This window comes from Furipterus horrens, unplaced genomic scaffold, assembly GCF_987537825.1.
Source record: "Furipterus horrens unplaced genomic scaffold, mFurHor1.1.pri manual_scaffold_11, whole genome shotgun sequence".
Classification (NCBI taxonomy): domain Eukaryota; kingdom Metazoa; phylum Chordata; class Mammalia; order Chiroptera; family Furipteridae; genus Furipterus; species Furipterus horrens.
This window is the reverse complement of record NW_028327181.1, coordinates 98,300,547-98,319,157: the sequence shown is the minus strand read 5'-3', so window position 1 is coordinate 98,319,157 and position 18,611 is coordinate 98,300,547. Positions and strand designations below refer to the sequence as shown.

At 60.5% G+C, this 18,611-nt stretch overlaps 1 protein-coding gene across 1 annotated transcript; it reads right to left on the bottom strand.

Moving 5' to 3' along the window:
* Positions 1-18,365, bottom strand: QRICH2 (glutamine rich 2). The gene is given in 22 exon segments (XM_090257586.1): positions 1-200; positions 1,552-1,680; positions 2,013-2,100; positions 2,523-2,667; positions 2,980-3,183; positions 3,855-3,956; positions 4,205-4,270; positions 4,815-4,936; positions 5,034-5,198; positions 5,401-5,475; positions 5,577-5,699; positions 6,372-6,626; positions 9,159-9,273; positions 9,762-9,859; positions 10,404-10,489; positions 11,071-12,939; positions 12,942-13,343; positions 13,557-13,773; positions 15,762-15,872; positions 16,259-16,336; positions 17,351-17,443; positions 17,625-18,365. Coding segments are annotated over 22 exon segments (5,451 nt in total). The 3' UTR covers positions 1-33.
* Positions 18,366-18,611: the final 246 nt, after the last annotated feature.

Here is an 18,611-nt window from a genome sequence, read left to right as displayed (position 1 = left end):
GGCTTCTTCCTAAACATTTATTTAGACAACTGCTCAGTGAGCAGGGGAGGACCTGGGCCCCCGGGTGGGCTCCTCCAGCCCCTCGCCAGGAGGCACGTCCACACGCGCCTGCGGCCCCACCGCCACCTCGCCAGGGCCGGGCGGCTGGGAGAGGCAGCCCTGCGAGGAGACCGGTCTGTCCGTCCGCTGACGAGAAGGCGCTGTAAGGCAGGAGGGGCCGTGTTGGCTCTGCCCGGCTCCGCACGCCCACCAGCGGCCCCGGCCCACTCGCCCGAAGCCCAGGGAGGTCCGGAGCTTGCGGGCTGCAAGGGGGCGCAATACTGGGGAGGGGCCTGCCCCGCGGCTGGGGTGGGCAGACCTTGCAGGAGCTCCGGAGCAAAGCTCCTCTCTGACCGCCGAGTAAAACTCAACAAGGCGACCTCCGCTGGGGCCCAGCCTGCCCCGGGCCACGCGTGTGTCCTCTGACGCAACAGCCACACAGGTAAGTGCACGTGTCTTCCCTAACACTACCTGCCCTCTCTCCCGCTCCCATGACGCCTCAGGTACCCTTGGAGCAGACAGTGGGGTGCCAGGGAGAAGGGCGCATGTCCCCCTGCTCTGTCCACCACGGACCCCACTCTCCCAGCCTCTCACCTGGGGCCACACGGCTTGGCTTTGAGTTCCTCCCTGTGTGACCTCGGGCAAGTACCTCACCCACACTGTGCTCCCAGCGAGGGTCAGTGGTCCCTACCCCCTAATGTGGGCTGAGGACTCAGGCGGCTCGTGCATGGGAAGCTCCTGGCCAGGGCTGGCCAGGCGGGCAGGAGCCTCAGTATCGGCCAGATGTGTGACCCCCACTGTCACCAGCGGTCCCCACGTCCCGCAGGCTGTCCCCGAATGTGAGAGGCCCCAGGCCCGCCTGCAAGCATCAGCAAGGCGTGGTGGGTCTGTCGCTTTTTATAGGAGCTCGGTCACTGCCTTTCCTTAGACTTTCATGGGGGACCTAACTGAAAACAGCACTAATCAGCACCCCTTTTACTGACAGATGAGAAAACTGAGGTCTGGAGATGGAGGAGACTTGCTTAAAGTTACTTGGATGTGACCTGGCCCTCAGTTCCATGCCAGTGTCCCTTTCTGGCCCCGAAGTGTGGCCTCACCCTGGGAGTCCCTTAGCCCTTCAGGGGACAGCAGAGATTCTGGGGACCTTCCAGACCTGGGGGCAAGGAGCAGCTCCCCCACAGACAGGGTCAGACGGCCCAGCAGCCGCCACACAGAGCCCGTGAGCGCGTGTGAGCAGGGACAGACTGGGCCTGGCACCAGAGTCAGGGCTGCTTCCCTGCCACTGTTTCCTCTTCTGTGAAACGGGGACATTTCCTAACAGTCTCTCCCCCACAGGCCTGGAATGTACCCAGCACACAGTAGCGCCAGGTTTTCTCTCTTCCCCCCATCCCATCCCTCAGCTCCCAGGCCCTTCCTCTCCCAGCCGCGGCAGGAAAGCGGGTTGGTGGAGCCAGGAGAGGCTCGGGCAGGCCTGTGGCCTCCAGAAGGACAGTCTGTGCGGAAGGAAGCTACCTGAGGGGTCGTCAGCCAGCATCTGAGCGCTCTGAGGCCGGGAGGGCGGTGGGCTGGGGTCGCCAAGAGCCGGCTGCCGTTGCACGTGGGGCCGGGACGGCCTGGCCTTGTGCTTAGTGCTCCCTAAGCCTGATGGGGACGGCGGGAAGAAGGGTCTGTTCTGGGACACCAACTGAGCGCTCTGTGGGGACCCGTGGGGGTGGGGATAGGGCTGCTGCGCACAGCCTGCCTCCAGAGAGACAGGCCTGTGACATCCTGGCTAATTAGCACAGACTGGGCAGCCTTCGGCCACCTGCAACAGTGGCTGGAGGCTTTGGGACGCCTGAACTTCTGGATTCAGGTAGGTGGTGACAATGGCCAGGTCCAGTGGCCCCAGAAAGTGCATGGCCTCCCAGGAGCAGGCAGCGCTCGTGGGACCTGAGCAGTGAGCCTGAGGGGCGGCTGGGCCAGCGGACACTCACTGTCTCTGCTCAGGACACCAGGCAGCCTTGTATCCATCCGTCCCTTGTAAATATGTCCATCCAGGCCCAAGATATCCACCTCATCGTGCTGTGCAGGTGGGCGGGTGTCCGTCACCACGGCGCCCTCAGAGCTTCCCCTTGGTCCTGTCTCTACACAGGCCTGGGGCCCAGAGCGCTGTCCTCTCCCCATTCCGGCACCCCCCGCCCCAGGGGCTCTGGGAGGCCCCAGGGGCTCTGGGAGGCCCCAGGGAACAGCGACAGGGTGAAGGGAGGTGGAGATGCTGTGGCTCCCAGGGCCCGTGGTGGAGGCTGAGCACAGCACCAGGTGGCTGGGTGGCTGGGGTGGTGGTCTTTCTCCCAGAAAAGGGTCAGAACCTGAGGCTTAAGCTAGGTCTGATTAAGAAACTGCCTCAAGGCAGAGGGCGGGGCGAGGGGACCACTGGTGGGTTTTCCAGATGACTTGAGAGCCTGGGGTCATGTCAGGGTCGCCCTCCCAGGCAGCACCCACACCTTCACGGTGAGCTGGATCTCCTCGGGGTGCAGGCCCTGGGGCAGGTGTTGCAGGCGGGAGCGGCGATAGGGGTAGGTGAGGGTATGGCTGCCCCCGCAGGGCCGGGCCACTGTTGAGTAGGTGTAATCAGCCACATCTGGCCCCCTGTACGAAGACCGCAGAGTTACTGGGGGCAGGAGTGACCTGGGACCCCTATGGTTGGGCAAGGCCAGAGGGAGCTAGGGAAGCTGTCTTCGTGGGCCTCTGGGAGCCAGGGCAGGAGCAAGGGACAGAGCAGGCAGGTGAGTGAGCAGAACCACCTTTTGGCTGGCCACCCTGAAGTGCGAGCGTGCGCGCACACACACACACACACACACACATACACACACTCCCTCCCTCCCTCCTCAGGCTCTCCCCAGCCGTGGGGCTGGTGTCTCCGTGACCAGCAGCTCAGTCTATATCATCCTACCATCCTACCGTTTGTAGTAGGGGTAGCTGAGGCACTGGGCCTGCAGCAGCTCGCGGATCATCTGGCTGCTGGCCTTGACCGAGCCCCCGAAGTGGATCTGCACCTTCTCAATGTCCATCAGCATCTTGGAGTGCATGGTGTGCAGCCGTCCCACGCTCCGCTCCATGGGCGCCAGGTCCGCGCGCGGGAAGGCGGTGCTGCCCAGCCTCAGGCTGCGTACGCGGAAAAGAGGGTGAGGCGCCCGCGCAGGCTGCAGCGGTGCCCAGGCAGAACCCCGGCCCACTCCCCACCCTCATCTACCCCTGGGTCAGCAGGACCTGGGCTGGGCAGGAGCCCTTTCCACAGTCCCCAAGGGAGTAGGACAGGCTTCCAGGGAAGGTCTCCTGAGCTGGGACAGTGCAGAAGAGCCACTCAGGGGGAATCCCAGCTCCTACAGCTAAACTGGAGTAGTGGCGCAGGCCTCTCCCTACCCTGCACGTCTAGTCCCGCAAACCTGGGACCCCGAGGTCCCTAAGTGCAGTTTGAAACCCATCCTTCCCACTGAACCTCAGGAAGCGGAAAGGCGGCATCGGGAGGCAGGGAGGAGCCCGAAGGAGCGAGGAACAGCACCCCGCACTCATCCCCACATTCACTGAGTGACCCCCATCCCATGCCAGGGCTGCTGAGACCACTGGAGGGTCTGGGTGGGAGGAGGGAGGTGGCCAGCTCCCTTGGCAAGGCCCCACCAGGACGCCCCCAGGATTGAAGGCAGGCGATCACTAGTCCTGACTCTGGCTCCTCTAAGGCCCTAGAAAGTGTCCTAGCGGAGAGGACCCCCCACCCCAGCCCCATCGCCTGTCTGCCCCGCCTCCCTGCAAACCCTGGGCGGGACTCTGCCACGTACTGGCGGCTCTGCTGCCGGACCTGCTCCAGTTCAAAGATGGTGTAGGGGCGGGTGGAGCGGCTTCCCTGAAGGCTGGGCCCCACAGGAGTCACGGGGACGATTCTGGGCAGGACAGAGAGAAGCGGGGGTCAGAGTGTGAGAAATCCACTCGTCCAAATCCGCCATCCGCTCCCCGCAGGCCACCTGCCTGAAGGACCAAGGGGCGGGCGCAGTCCAGGCAGGCAGAGGCGGAGCTGTGAGGGAGGACGGGGGTGGCAAGGACCCGAGCTGGAGGGAATGGAGGGGACACAGCCCCACTACGCCCGCCCCACCGTGACCACCCAGCAGGGGCAGCAGGTGCGGGCACTCACTGTCCGGTCACAAGTGTCTCCAAGGGACGGTCACACGACAGGCAGTGGAAATGTGCCAAGAGCTGCCTGTGGGGAACGGGACACAGGAGGGTCTGGAGTGGGATTGCTGGGGAGCCGTCTCCAGGCAGGATAGAGGCTCAGCTCCCCCGGGCGGGCCCCCGGCCCCCAGCCCCTGGAGGCCGAGACTGTCCCTGCTCCCCTGAAACTCACCGCCTCCCAGACAGGCTCCACCTGGGCGCAGACCCAGCACACACCTCCCTGCACGCCCCTGTCCCTGAGGGATGCTCCGCGCAAACCTCAGGTGCCCTCTGGTGGCCACCAATGGAAACCCGGCAATTCGGGCTGCCTGGGGCCCGTCCCCCGGGAGGGGTCTCAGCTCCTGGGACTGGGGACTCCCTGGCACACTCAGAGAGCCTCAGCTTCCCTCCCACTCCATATTCCACTCTGATATGAAGTGGCCTGAGCTCTGAAATACTGTCACTCTGGCTGTGGGGCAGTCCCCGGCAGGATCAGCCATTCCTTCGGGGCAGACCATGTGCCGGGGGCCGGGGGCGGGGGGGGTGGGGCGCTGTCCAGACCCCGTGGGCGCACCGTTCTCGCCCGGCCTGACCTCCGCATGCACGCTGCCTCGTCAGCCTGGTAGAGTGGGGAGCGCTCTTTGAGCTGCTGCCGCAAGGACTTCCACCGGTCCTCCAGGGACTGCTTCACGGGGTCCAGCTCCACGCGGTCCAGCTGCGGGTGGGCGTGGGGGGACCAGGTGAGGGCTGGGGGAGCAGGTGCGGTCTGCAGGGCCCGGAGGAGGGGCCCGGAGCGTCCTGCGGCCCCTCACCTTGCTGTCCATCTCCATCAGGAGCCGGTCCAGCATCTTCTGCCAGTCCTGCTCCTGCCCACTCATCCTGGCCACCAGCTCCTGCATCATATGATTCAGCTGCTCCGTGGTGGCGTCAAACTGGACGCGGCTCACTTTGGCGGCCAGGGCGCTCTTGTCGGCTTTCTGCCCGGAGAGAGCGAGGAGGCCCCCCGATGGGGTAGAACCACAGAGGTCCCTGAGGTGTCAGCCCTGCTGTGGAGCCCACACTGCGCCCACCGCCCCCGCGGGCTCCCCTCCACTCCTGGCCTTTCAAAGAACGCCCGGCGAGACCTGCCGGGGACACGGGGCGGGGACACGGGGCGGCCCCCCGGGGTCTGGCCCTTACCACGTCGATCTCCCTCTCCAGGTGCGCCCTGTTGGCCTTTTCCCTCTCGAGCTTCTCCAGACCCTGGTACAACACCTGGGGGCCCGAGGAGGAGGAGAATAAGGAACGAGGAGCCGGAGGGGCGTGGCCAGGCTCCCACCGCGCCCCGCCCCAGCCGCCCTGCCGGCCGCGCGCACAGCGATGTCCTTCTGCTTCCGCTGATGGTCCGCGATGAGGCTGCTGGTGGTGATGTTGAGCTTCTCGCAGTCGCCCTGCACCTGCAGGATGGCTCTCTGCACGTGGCCCAGCAGCTCCTCGTCCTGCGGCGGGAGGGAGGCTGCTGGGGCACCGCGTGCCATCCCTGAAAACGTCCCCTGGCAGACAGGCTCCCCTTAGTTGCGTCCACAACTCCCGGCCAGCGGCGGGAGGCTCTCCTCTTGCCATGGGTCCACCCGGGGGACAGGAGCTGCGGTCTCCTGCCTCCCTTGGACCGGCCTTGATTGAGGGGCCTGGTCGGCCAGCGGGGTGATCAGCAGAGGTGAGCTTCCCTCTGGCCCCGGAGAGTCCACGTGTGGGCTACAGTCCCCCCACCTGCTCTGGGCTGCATCAGAAGTCTAGACCCCAAGAGGCAGGACTCAGGCTCCTGTGGCTGTCCCTGCCCCACCAGCATGCCTGCCCTCTGAAGGGCCATCGGGAAAAAGCCCAGGAGACTGGGACGGAGGAGTCAGTGATTCCTGAAGCTACGCCAGCGTCCCCAAGGCGCGTGGAGGGCTCTGCTCCTCCCTCAGCCAGCTGGCTTTCTGGCCCACAGCCCCCCGTTCCCCAAGCTGCTCACTGTGACGCTGTGGAAGGGCTAGGGACCTTTGCGGACTCAGTAAAGGGCTCCTCCATGAAAAACCAACCCTTGGGGACACTAGGAGCCGCTCCACCCTCTGTGGGCCTCCCCAGGGGCCGCGTGTGGCTGTCGCGGGATGGAGGCCGGCAGGAGGCACCTGGCTCTGGAGCTTGGCCTTCCTGGAGGGCCGGGAGGCGGCCAGGCTGTTGACCATGTTCTGCAGATGCTCGTAGCGCTGCACCAGCGTGCTGACCTGGTGGCTCAGGTCCAGGCTGCAGGCTGGGCAGGTGGCCTCAGGGTCGATCTGGCCGGGCGCCAAGGTTATCGGAGCCTTGGGCGGCGCCATGCTCATGGACAGCAGCGTGGAGGAGGAGGCCAGCATGCTTTCGATGATCGTCCTGAGCTTGTCTAACTGGGGGCCGGCGAGAGGGCAGGTGCAGGGCAGTGAGCGGGGCACGGCCGCGTCCCACGCCTTCTGCCCCTCGCCCGCCCTCAGGGCCTCGCAGCGCACGTGGCGTGTGGGAGGCGCTCAACATCTGCCCATTAAATAGTGACCGGGGTTTCTGAGGAAGGGTGGCATCAAGGCAGAACGAAGCCCTTGTAGGAGAAAGGTTTCTGGACCTTTCTCCAGCCAGCCCATGGTGGCCATGTGATGACATAGCTCCTCCCGCTAAATCTGAGAGCGGTGACACACTGGCACTACTCCAGCCCCGGGAGGGGCAGCCTCACACAAGCTCTGCCCTCACCCAGCACGAAAGTAACTCCCTACGGAGCATGAGGGTAAGTGCTGCTGCCACCCCAGGGCTCTCGGGGGCAGGGCAGGAACAAACTCCTCCCACTGGCCCTCCTCTCTTGACTGTTTCCCACGGTCCCGCTTTGTCCGCACAGGGATTGGTCCCAGACAACTTGTCCCGAGGCTGGCCATGACCCGTGCCATGTTGCTGGGCTCAGAGAGGGGAGCTGTGTCAGCCTGAGCCCCCTCTCATGGAAGCGTGGGACATGGCAGGGCCCGGGGCAGCCACTTTGGACCTGAGAGAGAGGGACAAAAGCTGCCAGAGCAGAATGGAAAAGAGCGTGAGGGTATCCGAGAGAGACGGATAAGGAAGGCACATGGCGCAGATACACCCCCAAACAGACAGACAGACGGAATGGCCTGGACCGGACTGCCCCATGGCTGGAAGTCCCTCTTTCTCCAGCTCCCTGTCCATGTGCCTACTGAGAGCCACGCTTCCTTCTGCCTGAGCTCAGTGTCACTCCCTTGCTCGTAGACAGGAGAGCCTGTCAAGGGCCCTGGGATCAGGAGTGGGGGTTAATTCTCTCCAGAAGACAGGGAGATGCTCCCCAGATGCGGGCATCATGGAGGGTGGGCAGGAGTAAGTAGCGGCCGTTCCAGGAGGAGAACAGCACAGCGTCAGGGGAAGGAAGGGGGGTGCCCAGGCGGCTGGAGAGTTGGGGAGTGGGGGGTGGAACCCTGAGCATGCTGCTGTCCCAGGAGGCCCGGCTGCCCAGCAGGGAGAGAACCCACCCCCGCATGCGAACCTGGGAGAAACCTGGAGGTTGCCAAGCTCAGACACGGGCTTTGGAGTGACAGGTGACGCTCACACAAAACAACCCACTCTGGGGTCGTGAGGTGGACACACCCCTGTTCCTGCAAACTGGGGAGTGGCCCAGAATGGGGCCTCTACTGACGCGAGCCCCCTTGGCTCAGTGGGTTCTCCTATCTGAACCTCCTGGGGGCACTCGGAGGGCCGCTCCCAGTCCAGACACTCCTCACTGGAACATTCCGGGGTGACCAAGGATAGCATCACCCAAGATCTGAAAGCAGGCAATATCAAAAGAATGAAATGCAACCCACAGAATGGGAGAAAGTATTTGTGAATCATGTATCAAAGAAGAATCTAGCATCCAGAATATATAAAGAGCTCTTACCACTAGACAATAAAAAGGCAAATGACCCAATTTTTAAACGGGTGAAGGATTTGCATAGGCATCTGTCCAAAGACGACACACAAATGGCCAACGATCACATGAAAAGACGCTCAACATCATTAGCCATTAGGGAACCACAAACCAAAACCACAATGAGATACCACTTCGCACCCATTAGGACAGCCGTAACTAAATAAATAAGTGGAAAATAAGTGTTGGCGAGGATGAGGAAAAACTGAAACCCTCGCGGATTGCTGGCGGGAATGTAAAATGGTGCAGCCACCGGGGAAAACAGTCTGGCACATGCTCAAAACGTGAACCACAGGGTTTCCATGTAACCGAGCGAGTCCCCTTGCAGACACATAACCAAGAAAAAACAAAAGCACGTGTCCACACGAAAACGAAGATGAGTGTCCACAGATCCTTGTTCATTAGCGCCAAGGGCAGAAACAACCCCAACGCCGTCCACGGAGGAACGGGTAAACAAAATGTGGCAGAGCTGCTACGTGGGCCATGACTCAGCCGCAGCAGGGACTCAAGCCCGCGCTGCCACAGGGAGGGGCCGTGAAAACACCGCACTGGGTCAAAGGAGCCAGCGGCTGTACGCTTCCACGTATGGAAAGTGCCCAGAACCGGCCACTCCCGAGACAGAGCAGTTAGTGGCTGCCAGGGGCGGGGCTGTTAGGGGCGGGGCTGTTAGGGACGGGGAGTGACTACTAACAGGGACAGGGTCTCTTTCCAGGTGACGGACGTTTTGGAATTTAATCATGGTGGTGGCTGCACAACTTTATAAATGTACCAAGAACTACCTTGTTCACTTTAAAAGGGTCAGTTTTATGATGCGTAAATTATCTCATTTTAAAAGGGGGAAAAAGACGTCACGGCAGGTGGACAGGCCTTGACGGCTTGCCTTCCCACTTGTGCGCCTGTGGCCTGGATGCCCACAGGCTGAATTTTAGGCACAGTCTCCCCGCACGTGCACACAGGTGGGGGGCCCTGGTCCCTGTGCCCTCACCTGATCCTGCAGGTAAAGGGAAGCTTCGGAGACCGAATGTTCCATGCTGACCTTGCCCCGCTCCTGGCTCTCCCTCAGCTCAGCCAGCTCCTTCTCGATGTTGGCCACCGTGACTCTGGGTGCACAAGAGGTGGCCTGGCCCCACTGCCAGCCCAGGGGCCCGGGCCCCCAGTGCTGAGCCCCAGCCGTCAGGGGTGGAGGAGGGCGCACCAGGGCTGTTTGGGACCTCCTAGCGGGCTCTGTCTAGGGAGCCCTGGGCCATGCCTGTCCCAGGGGTGGGTGCCTCATGTGCTTCCAGCAGGTGAGACCTGGCACTGCACGGAGAGGACTTGGAGGGCCTCTAGCAAGCACTCCCAGTTCCACCTGGGGACAGTCTAAGGTGCTTTCTGTGGGGGTGGGGGAGAGCTCTTTCAAGCCCACGTGCTGAGCTGTTTTAGGAACTTGGGGAACCTCCACCAGCAACTTGAACTGGATGTGGGCACACTGAAGAGTGGGCACTACCCAGGTCAGAGAACACTGTGGTCAGGGCAGTGTCCGGGTGAACCACAGCCCGCCGTCACCTCCCCGGCTGAGAACAGGTGAGGCCAGGGCAGGGGCAGGTACCTGAGGATGCCCAGCTGCAAGCCCAGCTGGCCGGCTTTCATCTCCTTTCCCATTTCGGGATACTCTTCGCCCTCCAGGATCCTTTGCATCTTGTCCACCTGCAAACCCAGTGGACGAGGAAGGGCAGGCGGGCCGGAGTCCTCGACATTCTGAAACGCCTCTTCAGCCTGGGCGAGCCCTCGCCCACTCCCTAATCCCAATCCAACCTCCTGACAAAGACCAAGGTCCCTTCCTGACATCCATCTGTCCATCCCTCCACCCAACCCGGGGACAGAAACTGTTGGCAGGAAGAGGACCACTGAAGACCCGGCAGCCTCTTGCCATGACCGCCGGCCCCAGTCAGCCCCACACACTTGGCCCTGAGGCTGCTCCGGGGCCTGAGTTGTTTCGGAAACAGCCACAGGTACGAGAAAGCACATGGGCCTCCTTGTGGGCTCAGCTGAATCCTAACAGCCTTGCGTGTGCGGTTTTCACTCAGGAAGTGCCCACGGTGCTGTCCCAGGGTGTCCCCTATGTGATGGAACTGGAGCGATCCCGGGGGCTCGGTGCGCGAGAGAAGGGACTGTGTTGTGTGTCGCGGTGCCCGTGGCACGGGGGATGCCTGGCACTCCAAGGCAAAGGGGGCAAGCCCCCCTTACTTACTGCCGCTTTTTCCCGCCGGACTTCTTTGGTCAAGGCCTTCACGGTCTTCAGGTGCTCCTGCAGGTCCGGCGGTATGGTCTTTTGCACTGTGGGAAATGGTGGCCTTCGAGTCAGAAATGTTCAAGTTCCGGGGGGCTTCTCATTGCCATTTCCAGCGCCCACAATGAAGCTACCCCAGAGAACACAGGACTGGGGGGCAGGGGTGTCCCTCAGCCCACAAAAAAATCCACCTAAGGCTTAATACCCTATAAGCTTAGGGCTCACTGGCCCACGGTTTCCACCCAACCCCAAACTCTTCATTAATCTCTGGACCTAGAGCTGTGAATGGATTAAATTGAAATCTTCAGTAGCCTCTCCTCCCGCCCCCATCTGGTCTTGGTGTCCTCCTCCCCATCATTGTCCCCAGCTGCTCCCCAGCGGGGCAAAGGCTTAGGAACCAGCCTCCCTGCTCTACTGGGGCTCCTTCGCACCTGCACGTTTGACTCCACCTTTTGGACCCTGAAGGCTCTAGGAGAACCCGGAATGGCTCAGAATGGACGTCCTATTTCTCTGGGACTCAGAAAGACCAGCGACCAGGGGCTGAGGCCGGGTGGGGGCAGGGCAGGGAGAAGATGAAACCACTTTAGAAGAAGGACCGTGGCCTCTGCCCCGCACCAGCGGTACCCACCCATCATTGAGAGCAGGTACTGGATCTTCTCCAAGTCGGACTTGCCAGCTTTCTTCTCGTCCAGGTCCCTCATGGTCTCCTTTAGCTCCACATAGAGGCCGACGAGCTCTCCCATCAGGCGGAACGTTTCCACCGCTATGGGGAAGCTGGGGGCCACTCTCTCCAGTGACTCGTGTCTCTCGCCCTGGACGTCACTCCTTTCTGGTGAGACTTGGTCGAGATGGTCAGGGGAGTCCGTCCTCTGGAAAGAGGTGGCACCTTGGCCTGGGATAGTCTGAATATAAACCCCAGGTTGGTTTGGATCCAGACCTACTTGACCATACCGATCGACATGCGGGCCAGGACGCAGGAGGCCGCGGGAGTCTGGGCTGGGGTGTGCGTAGTCTGCGCTTGGGTCTGTCTGGCCACGCTGATCTGGGCCAGGGGATACCAAACGCTGTTGATCTGGGCCTGCAGGTTCCCTACCCAGGCTTAATGGTGTTGGACCATGTCGGTCTGTGCCAGGAGGCATCAAGCCTTGTTGATAAGTTTCTGTTGCTCCCAAACCCTCTCGGTCTATACCTGGCGGGGTCAAGCCTTGCGAGGCTACGAGTGGGAACACCTGGCCGTGTCGATCTTGGCCAGCAGGCACCACACCATGCTGATACGGGCGTAGCGATGTAAGACCTGGAGAATCTGGCTGGAATGGAGAGTCACGGAGCTCTGTGCTTGACGGTACCAAGCCTCGGCGATCTGCACCAGGTTTCCCCAAACCATGCTGATCTATTCCAGGTTGAACCGAACCACGCTGATCCGTACCAGGTGGCATGAAACCACGAGGATAGGCCCCAGGCTGGACCAAACCATGTGGGTAGACACCAGGTTGGACTAAACCACGTGGGTATGCCCCCGGCTGTACTAAACCAGGTGGATATGTACCACTCTGTACCAAACCAGGCTGATCCACTCCAGGCTGGACTCCAAGTTGTCCTGCACCAGGTTGGGCCAAACCATGCTGGGCCATTCCAGGTTGGAACAAACCAGGCTGAACTGCACCAGGTTGAACCAAATCAGGTTGACCTGAACTAGGTTGTATCAAACTTCGCTGATCCATCCCAGGCTGGACCAGACCAAGCTGACCTGCACCAGGTTGGACCACACCAGGCTGATCTGCTCCAGGTTGGACCTCACCAGGCTGACCTGCTCCAGATTGAACCAAATCAGGTTGGATCAAACCAGGCTGACCTGCACCAGGTTGGACGAAACCAGGCTGAACTGCATCAGGTTGGACCACACCAGGCTGAACTGCTCCAGGTTGGACCACACCAGGCTGAACTGCTCCAGGTTGGACCACACCAGGCTGAACTGCACCAGGTTGGGCCAAACCAGGCTGAACTGCTCCATATTGGACCAAACCAGGTTGGACTGCACCAGGTTGGACCACACCAGGTTGAACCAAACCAGGCTGACCTGCTCCAGGTTGGACCACACCAGGCTGAACTGCACCAGGTTGGGCCAAACTAGGTTGGACCAAACCAGGCTGACCGGCACCAGGTTGGACCAAATCTTGCTGATCTGCTTCAGGTTGGACCCAGCCAGGCTGAACCAAATCAAAAGGATACGCACCAGGCTGTACCCAACCAGGTGGATAAGCACTGGGCTCGACCAAACCACGCTGATCTGCGCCTGGTGGGACCACACCAGGCTGACCTGCACGAGGCTGGATTCCATCAGGTTGCCATGTGCCAGGTTGTATGAAGCCACGTGTTCCCACTCTGGGCTGTACAAAGCCTTGCTGATCTGCAGCAGCTTGGACCAGACCAGGTGATCCCGAGACATGCTGATCTGTAAGAGGTGGGACCAGTCCTTGTTGTTCCATGCCAGATAGGCAAATCCGTGCTGATCTGTGCTGAGCAGTCCCACACCCCTCTCGTCCACGCCAGGCCGCCCCATACCACGTTGGTCTGTGCCAGGAGGTCCCACCCCTCGCTGATATGTGCTAAGTGGAGCCATACCAGGCTGCTGTGTACTAGGTAGTTCCAGTCCTTGCTGATCGCTGCCAGGTACCCATGGCAGCACTGTATCATGCTGACCCATGCCAGGTAATATGATTTCCTGCTCACCCATTCCAGGCGGCATCCCACCCAGCTGACTCCTGCTGAAGGGCTCTGTGGCATGTGGATATGGGCTCGGCTGTAGCAGTTCAAGCTGATCCAGGCCCAGTGGCTCTAATTCATGCTGATCTGGCCTTGCATAGACTTGACCCGGGATAATGTTCACCCCCTCACGCGGGTCTGGGTACACAGGGTGACGCCCGCCTCTCGCTTAGACCAAGTCTTGTTGACCTGGGCCAGGGTATGCCTCTCGTTCACCTCTTCCTGGATGTGCTAAGCTGGGCTGCTCTCTAGGCCTGTGATGATCAGACTCCATTCTGAACTGCAACTCAGAGGGGTGACGGGGTTTTGCCGGGCCAGCTTCCTCATGGACCCTTGGGTGCTGCTCTCTACCAGGAAACCCAGTCACAGAAGTAAGCCTGCTCTGTTCAGAGGGGTATCCTGGCCGTCTGGTTCCTGATAAGATCTGATCTGGGCCCACACCAGCCGCAGAACCCAGAGCCTGGTCAGCACTTGACTTCTTGGTGGAGACACCACTTGAAAGCGTACCGTTTGATGATAAGGAAGTCGTCTTTCTGCGCTTAGGAAGTCCTGTTGTTGACTCTGAGCCCTGGTTGAAGAGGAAGAAAGCAAGCAGAGACTATGAGTGAAAAATACGGTAAGACTTGGGAAGGGAACTTGGGCTATCTGAACAGGGTCACTTAAGGCTCCTGGGAGAATGTCCCCTCGGGTCCCCAAAACTAAGCTGGACACAAAGACAGACTTTGCCACTCCTGAAGGATGGGTAACCAGATTTTTGAGAATCTGCATATTTTCAAATGGCATCATAATGCATCACTTTCCTCATAAAAGACAGGGCGGCGCTGCCCAACACAAGGGGCCACACAGGTTCTCGCTGAGGCTACGCAGAACATGAGGGATTTACTAAGTCTGAAATATGAAGTCTGCCCCTTGAGTGGGCCCATTGCTGATGGTAGAAATGTACACTGTGGGGCACTAAACTATGCATTTAAAATGTAAGCCCTGGCTGGCGTGGCTCAGTGGATTGACCGCCAGCTTGTAAACCGAAAGGTCGCTGGTTCAATTCCCGGTCAGGGCACAGGCCTGGGTCGTGGGCCAGGTCCCCAGTTAGGGGCATACGAGAGACAGCTGATCAGTGTATCGCTTACACATCAATGTTTCTCTCCCTCTCTTTCTCCCTTCCCATCTCTCTAAAAATAAACTTTTAAAAATCAAATATAAGCACACAAACCCTTAGACCCATAACTTCCACAGTGAGAAATTTTCTCAACAGACTTTCACAAAAGGATGCTGAGATACATATACATTGTTTATAAAAATAGGTTATCACAGGGGACTGATGTATTTATGGCACACCCATACAGGAGGATACTAAAAATCTGTTTAAAAAGAATGAATAGCCCTGGCTGGTGTGGCTCAGTGGACTGAGCACCGGCCTGCAAGTCGAAAGGTCACCGGTTCGATTTCCAGCCAGGGCACATGCCTGGGTTGTGGGCCAGGTCCCCAGTTGGGGGTGCGCGAGAGGCAACCACACATGGATGTTTCTCTTCCTCTCTTTCTCCCTCCTTTCCCCCCTCTCTAAAAGTAAATAAATAAAATCTTTATTTAAAAAAAGCAGCATAGAAATGTCTGGTCACTGTATTGTACACCTGAAACTAATATTATATGTCAACTATAATTTTAAATTTTTTAAATATATATGTTAAACAGTGAAAGCAGAGGCCACCTCTTCCTCAGCCACCCCTCCTGTCTGCAGACTCCTCTTCCAAAGCTTTCTGATGGAACTTTCCTCCAAAGATGGACCCAGAGTTCACAAAACAGTCTTGGGGACTAGCAGGGTGCCACACCCAAGATGGCCACGTGGTGGCGCTAAAGGCCCCCGCGCCCCGCTTGTGTCTGCGTACCTGTGTGCCCACTTTTTGAGGGACCCAGGTGCACACAACCAGGAGAAGGGAAACAGCAGGACCAAAAGGGCAGCTCTCCTGTCCTTGAAGGCCGTGTAAAAACACCCCTTTTTGAAAATGATCTGGTTACTCCGTGCACTGTCTCAGAACAGACAGGCACCTTTGTGGGAGTCCCCGAGTGTAAAAGTCACCACCAGCAAAGGGCCCCGGAGAGCTTTGAGCCCCAGAGTCGGTCTGCCTTTGCGCACTAACGGTGAAGGGACTCGTGCCTTGTAGGACAGGCTGTAGGAGAGCTCTGAAACACTGCAGAAGTAAACCAGCTACCATCCTCCATCCAGCTGGTCAGCCAAGCCCCAGGAACCGGGCACCTACAGACAGTGACGGTGGGGACACCAAAAAGGGACCTCTCTCCTCCGTGGCTGGTGGGGGTCTACATGGAACCACACCCACGGGAGGCAATGTGCCCAAAGCTACCCAAATCACAAATGCACATTCCATTGCTAGGAACTACCCTACGCATGTGTTCACGCGTGAATGGGAAGGACATCAAAAATATCCACGGTAGGAGATCGTGAAGCAAATTATGAACACCACATAAGGGAACCCGGTACAAGAGTAAGAAGGGAGAGGTTTGGGGAGACCGCTGCCCTGCCCCTGCCCCTCATTTGTTCACCCCTTGTGAGGCCTTCCAGCCGTCAGTAATTGCCTGCTCCAGCTCCTCCCAGGTGACCATGGTGACTTCCTCTCCAGCGGGAATCAAAGTCAGCTTCCGGCTCAGGGGCTCCTGACAGTAACAGACAACATGAGCATGCACACACACGCACGCACCCCAGGTGATCCCGGGAAGCTTTAGGAGCAGGACCGAGCTAACAGGACGGGCCAGTCCTGCCACAGCCCCGAGCCCCAAGGAGCAGCCACGGGGAGTCGTGCGCAGCTGGCTTCCTGTCTCCCATGGGCCCTGCTGGAGCACCGGGCAGGGCTGGAAAGGAGTTCCCTTCAGCCCAGGGGCGCACCCTGAAAGGCAGAGGGCACACGTGCCCCCCTCCCCCCGGGGGGATGCAGACACCCAGGGGACAAGTCTGGAGGAGCCTGAGAGGGAGCCAGGCTGCGGGCACCCATCCCGGCCACACACCCCTCAGGGCCCTTTCCGGCAGAACCGGCAGACATTACCAGGATTTCCCCCTGGCCCCTGACTATCCTCTCTACTTCCTCAATCCGTTGCAGGAGTTTCTGGAAGAAGAGTTCAGAGGTGGAGTGTCAAAGCAGGTCCTCCTGTGGCCCCTACGCACATGCTCACGTGGGACAGGAGGAAGGATGTGTGGATCTTAGATGAACGGAGGACAGACAGAAGGCGGGTGAGCCCACAGGACGCCACACGGGGCGCGGCAGGTGGCAGGGGGACCGATGTGCCAGGAGCAAATGCTAGTGCTGGGATGGGAACCTTCGGTCCTGGGATTCGCGTCACACAAACGACCAATGAGCTGGCACCGGGCTGCAGGCGGAGGCTGGCCTCGCCGCCCAGGGACAAGTGGTACTGGGCACCTGGAGGGCTCCTGAGCCGCTATGCTGTTTAAAAGCAAATTGCAGGAACTTCTGCAAACCTTCAGAATCTAAGACTCTAAAGGTAAGTAAAATGTCTTCTAAAAAAAAAACAAAACCACCTAAAACCAAGTAAGACCACACTTTCAAAAGCAAAGCTTCCCAGAGCAACAATGAGCCCCGCTGGGGTTTCAAGGCCTGGAATGACCAAAGAGGGCAAAGTGAAGTCCCCGCGGAGTCCCGGCCTCCCCTCCTGCCTCCTTGGAGCTTTTCCTGTCCCCCAAGCCTCTCCTCAGCCTCTCCTGGTGCTCGTCTTCAGCTCGAATCCCCTCTGGAGCCTCAGACAGTCCGGGGCAGGAGCGCAGCCCGGAAGCGCCCCATCAGCTTTGCGGGAGGATTTGTACTTCTCGCTCCAAGAAAACAGAGAGCCAAGTGAAAGTGTTGCTGCGCCTGTGGTTGGAGGTTGGGGGGCAGAGGGGGGGGACCCCAGAACTCTCTCCATCCCAGCTCCCCTCCTCTTGGACAGAGCGTTTTCTCTCAACACCCACTGCCTATTTACGCTTGTTTAGAAGAAATTCAAATAATTATTTTGAGAAGTCATCAGCTGCCCTCTGGGTGGGTTCAGGACCCTTGGGTGTCTTGATAAATGGTGGGTGAGCCTCCATGCAAACCGAGCGAGGAAGGGGGATGCGTTGGAAGGGATGGGGTCCCTGCCACCCTCACCGTTGGGCTCAACTCTGGGAGCTCCTGCGCCTTCTCCTGGGCTTCCTTCAGGGATTTCACATCCTCCACGACGCTCTGGAGCAGCTCCATGGCCTGCAAGGTAGTGGGGTGCCTCATGGGCCCGGGCTGCACCAAGGCCTGGCACCCTCACCATCCCCGCACCTGCCTGCACTGCCTTCCTCCCCCCAGAGGTGGGTGGTGGTCTTGGGCGCCTTTGGGACTCAGCTCCAGCCTGGGCTGGAGAGCGGCCTGAAGGAACCCATCATGCTCTCACCTGGGGACTGTCCTTCCAGAGTTTCATCAGCCCCATTTGCACCTTCTCGGGCACCAACGTGGCCATGCCGGGCGCTGCTGCGGCCTCCCCCAGCATAGGCTCGGCCGTCCTGGGAGTCAGGGTGGCCATTTCAAGCCTGGTCTTCTGGGTAGCGAGCCTGGCCGGCTCGGTGGTGGGCGTGGCCGTCTCGGTGGTGGGCGTGGCCGTCTCGGTGGTGGGCGTGGCCGTCTCGGTGGTGGGCGTGGCCACCGTCGTCGTGGGCGTGGCTGCCTTCGGGGCGAAGTCCCTGGTCATCTCCTGCTTCCCTAGCCACTCCTGGGTGTCCAAGTCCGGCCCACCCACCAGGGCGGGGAAGTACTGTATGTGGCTCACGATGCCCTGCACCTGGCTGTCCATGGTCTTGAACTGCCGGCCGAGGTCCTGGACCTGCCCACCCAGGTCCTTCAGCTGGCTCTCCAGCGTCGGGGCCGGCATCCTGGCCACGCTGCCCCTTCGCCTCTCCTTGGGCACCGCCAACTGCGGGGTGCTGAGCGAGACCCGCGGGGCCTCGAAGGGGCGGCTCTGCTCGGGCGACAGGGACTGGAAGGCCACCCGGGTGTCCTCCAAGCGGAGATTCTTGAGTAAGGCCACGAGGAGCGTGTGAAGGGCCGTGAAGTTGACGGCGCCCACCTCCGGGGTGCCGATGGCCAGGTCGGCCAGCTCCCGCAGGGAGACCGTGGTGGCCGCGGCGGCGGGCGGCATCGTGCGCAGTCTCACTCGGGGGCGGCCGGGCCGTTGGCCGAGCCCCCTCCCTGCTCACTGCCACTGCGGCCCTTCAGGGGCCCTGCGGGGTCCAGGACGTCCTGCGCCTCCCCTGGGCTCAGTCTGGAGTCGGCCTGGAGGACGGACAGGGCGCCTCGCCACCCGGTTTCCCCTCTGCGCGGCCGGAGCCGAGTGGCGCCCGCCTCCCGGCAGGGTTGGGGCACCGCCGACCCTCCGCCTTCTCGC